This window comes from Carcharodon carcharias, assembly GCF_017639515.1.
Source record: "Carcharodon carcharias isolate sCarCar2 chromosome 24 unlocalized genomic scaffold, sCarCar2.pri SUPER_24_unloc_1, whole genome shotgun sequence".
Taxonomy (NCBI): domain Eukaryota; kingdom Metazoa; phylum Chordata; class Chondrichthyes; order Lamniformes; family Lamnidae; genus Carcharodon; species Carcharodon carcharias.
The window spans coordinates 3,328,265-3,331,738 of NW_024470584.1; the positions used below are offsets into that span (position 1 = coordinate 3,328,265).

General features: G+C 51.0%; 1 protein-coding gene across 1 annotated transcript in view; it reads right to left on the bottom strand.

The window, feature by feature from the left end:
* Window positions 1–3,298: 3,298 nt before the first annotated feature.
* LOC121273475 (A disintegrin and metalloproteinase with thrombospondin motifs 5-like) overlaps window positions 3,299–3,474 on the bottom strand; it is a 302,366-nt gene continuing 302,190 nt past the window's right edge. Inside the window, exon 6 of the mRNA XM_041180638.1 lies at window positions 3,299–3,414. Coding sequence (XP_041036572.1) covers window positions 3,299–3,414 — 116 coding nt within the window. The remainder of the gene's footprint in view (window positions 3,415–3,474) is intronic.

Sequence of the window (3,474 nt, forward strand, 5' to 3'; positions counted from 1 at the left end):
TGTCAACTTACAACGGGATCAGGAATCTGTACTAATAAAAAAACCTGCAGAATTCCTGAATATCGTGTGTGTGTGTGGTGGGCATGGTTTTTGTAGAACTACCCTCCATTATTTTTTCCACCCATTAGATATAGTAGGTCGCTTGGCCCCTCAATCCTGCTCTGCCATTCAGTGGGATCACGTCTAATCCAAAAAGCGAGGGTGACAGGAAAATCAAGGGACCGTAGGCCAGTTAGCTTAACACGTGCAATAGTAATAGCTTCTATCGTTAATCCTAAGAGATGTTATCGCAGGGCAGCTAAAACCGTTTTAAGGCAAATCAGGCAGAGTCACCATGGCTTTGTGAAAGGGAAATCACGTGAAGGAGTCACATGAGCTGTGGATAAAGGGGAACCGCTAGATGTGCTGTACTTTGCTGTAGCACTTTTGTCAAATGCCTTCTCGAAATCGGAGGTTATTGCCAAAATAAAACTCCTGGGGTGGGGGCAACATATTGGCATGGATAGAAGATTGGCTCGCTAACAGGAAGCAGAGTTGGCATAAATCGGTCTTTTTCTGGAGGGCAGGCTGCGATGAGTGATCAGTGCTGGAGCTTCTTCATTTTACAATCTATATAAGTTACTCGGATGAAGGGATAAATGGTATGGTTGCTAAATGTGCTGAGTGCACAAAGACAGGGAGGAAATGGTTGTTTGGTCGCTCTGGAGTATTGCTGAAAAAGAGAGATGTCGAACCTGCGTGTCTTGCACTCATCAGCACACTGCGCAAGGACAACAACAATTTATACTGCATGTGAAGAGAGTGCGGATTGATAACAGGCTTTGCCGATTGATAAGAGGCATTGCCATGGACATTGCACCAGTGATGGTGACTGGCAGTTAACTGCCAAGCATTGTTTGAAATTTGATGCCAGCAGCTTGACCCTGATTGGTCAAGGCACTGCCCTGTGGAATGAGTCAGCGAATGGCTGTCACTTATTTTGCTTTGCTTTTCTTCTTGCCAAAGTGGACAACCTCCCATTTTCACACGTTATTCTCCAGAGGCCAATATTGTTCCCACTCGCTGAACAGACCCTTTTGCGGGCTCTTTGTATCCTCCTCACAGCTTTCTTTTCTACCCTGTCATTGTATCAGCAGTAAATTTGGCTGCAATACCGTCATCCCAGTCATCGATATCGATAGTAAGTAGTTGAGGGCTCAGTACCGAACACTGCAGGACTCCACTGGTTACATTTTACAAGCCTCCTAGTGACCAATTTACCCTGACTCTTGTTTCGATGTGCGCACGTGTTCGTTCTGTCTGCAGAGAACGTGCATTAATATACGTAGCTTCCAGTAGACGCAAATGCGCCATACCACGGGTCTGACTGACGACATTCAATTGGTTGTGGGTGTAATTCTCAGTGCACCAAGGATGGTTTAGCAAGTGTCCAATCGCGGGATCACATCCAATGCTGTGCGCTGCTTTTCGGGTTTTGCAAGCAGGGGCTGCTTGGGGACAGTCCCTAGCTGTACCCTGCCCGTTGCGAACAGTGACTGGCACACGCTGTTTGATACGATCCACCAGCCTTTGGGACATACGGTAGTGAAATCGATGTACCACATTACTCCTGTGTGAGATGGGCAGAAAGTCTCTGGCTTGATGGCAGTTAGGAGGTGAATACCACTCGCGTTGCTGCTGCATTGTAGCGGTGCGAAGCAGCTGGAATTTTGGGAGACCCCTTGCCGGCCAGGGAGATCGGAGGTAGACCGGGCACTTTTCAGGGCCGGAAGGCAGGGCCTTAGGCCCACTTAGTCGGCACACTGTTCACCCACCTTCAACATTCACTCCCTCCACCATCGACGCACAGTAGCAGCAGTGTGTGTACCATCTACAAGATGCACTGCAGGAATTCACCAAGACTCCTTCGACAGCACCTTCCAAACCCACGACCACTACCATCTAGAAGGACAAGGGCAGCAGATAGATGGGGAACACCACCACCTGGAAGTTCCCCTCCAAGTCACTCACCACCCTGACTCGGAAATATATCGGCTGTTCCTTCACTGTCGCTGGGTCCAAATCCTGGAACTCCCTCCCTAACAGCGCTGTGGGTGTACCTACACCACACGGACAAAATCCTGGAACTCCCTCCCTAACAGTGCCGTGGGTGTACCTACACCACAGGGACAAAATCCTGGAACTCCCTCCCTGACAGCACTGTGGATGTACCTACACCACAGGGACAAAATCCTGGAACTCCCTCCCTAACAGCGCCGTGGGTGTACCTACACCACATGGACTGCAGCGGCTCAAGAAGGCAGCTCACCCACCACCTTCTCAAGGGGGCAATTAGGGATGGGCAATAAATGCTGGGCCCGGTCAGCGAAACCCACATCTTGTGAACCAATAAGACAGCAGTCCCTCTCGACCCTGTTACACAGGAACATGAGGCCATTCAGCCCCTCGCGATCCTGTTACACAGGAACATGAGGCCACTCAGCCCCTCTCGAGCCTGTTACACAGGAACATGAGGAGGCCATTCAGCCCCTCTCGATCCTGTTACACAGGAACAGGAACAGGCCATTCAGCCCCTCTCGATCCTGTTACACAGGAACAGGAACAGGCCATTCAGCCCCTCTCGATACTGATACACAGGAACAGGAGGAGGCGCATTCAGCCCCTTCTCGAGCCTGTTACACAGGAACAGGAGGCCATTCAGCCCCTCTCGATACTGATACACAGGAACAGGAGGAGGCGCATTCAGCCCCTTCTCGAGCCTGTTACACAGGAACAGGAGGCCATTCAGCCCCTCTTGATACTGATACACAGGAACAGGAGGAGGCCATTCAGCCCCTCTCGATACTGATACACAGGAACAGGAGGAGGACATTCAGCCCCTCTCGATACTGATACACAGGAACAGGAGGACATTCAGCCCCTCTCGATACTGTTACACAGGAACAGGAGGAGGCCATTCAGCCCCTCTCGATACTGATACACAGGAACAGGAGGCCATTCAGCCCCTCTCGATCCTGTTACACAGGAACAGGAGGCCATTCAGCCCCTCTCCACCTGATAGGAACAGGAGGAGGCCATTCAGCCCCTCTCCACCTGATAGGAACAGGAGGAGGCCATTCAGCCCCTCCCGATCCTGTTACACAGGAGTCCGGGGTGCTGTGGAAGAAGCGGTGAAAGACAGTGGAAGGCAAATAGCCTCAGTGCCTTTAAAGGAGCAGAGGCACCTTGAAAGGCATGAACATTCAAACAAAACAATGTCATCGTTACAAGATAAGAGTCCAAAGCCAGGAACTTGTGCTCAATCTTTCCAAAACACAGCTCCAGTCACAACCAGAATATTCCGTCCAATTCTGGGCCCTGCACCTTTGGGAGGATGTCGAGGTCCTGGAGGAGGTGCGATCCGGAATGAGCTGCCTGAAAGGGCGGTGGAAGCAGATTCAGTAGGGACTTACCAAAGATGGGGGGGGGGGGGGG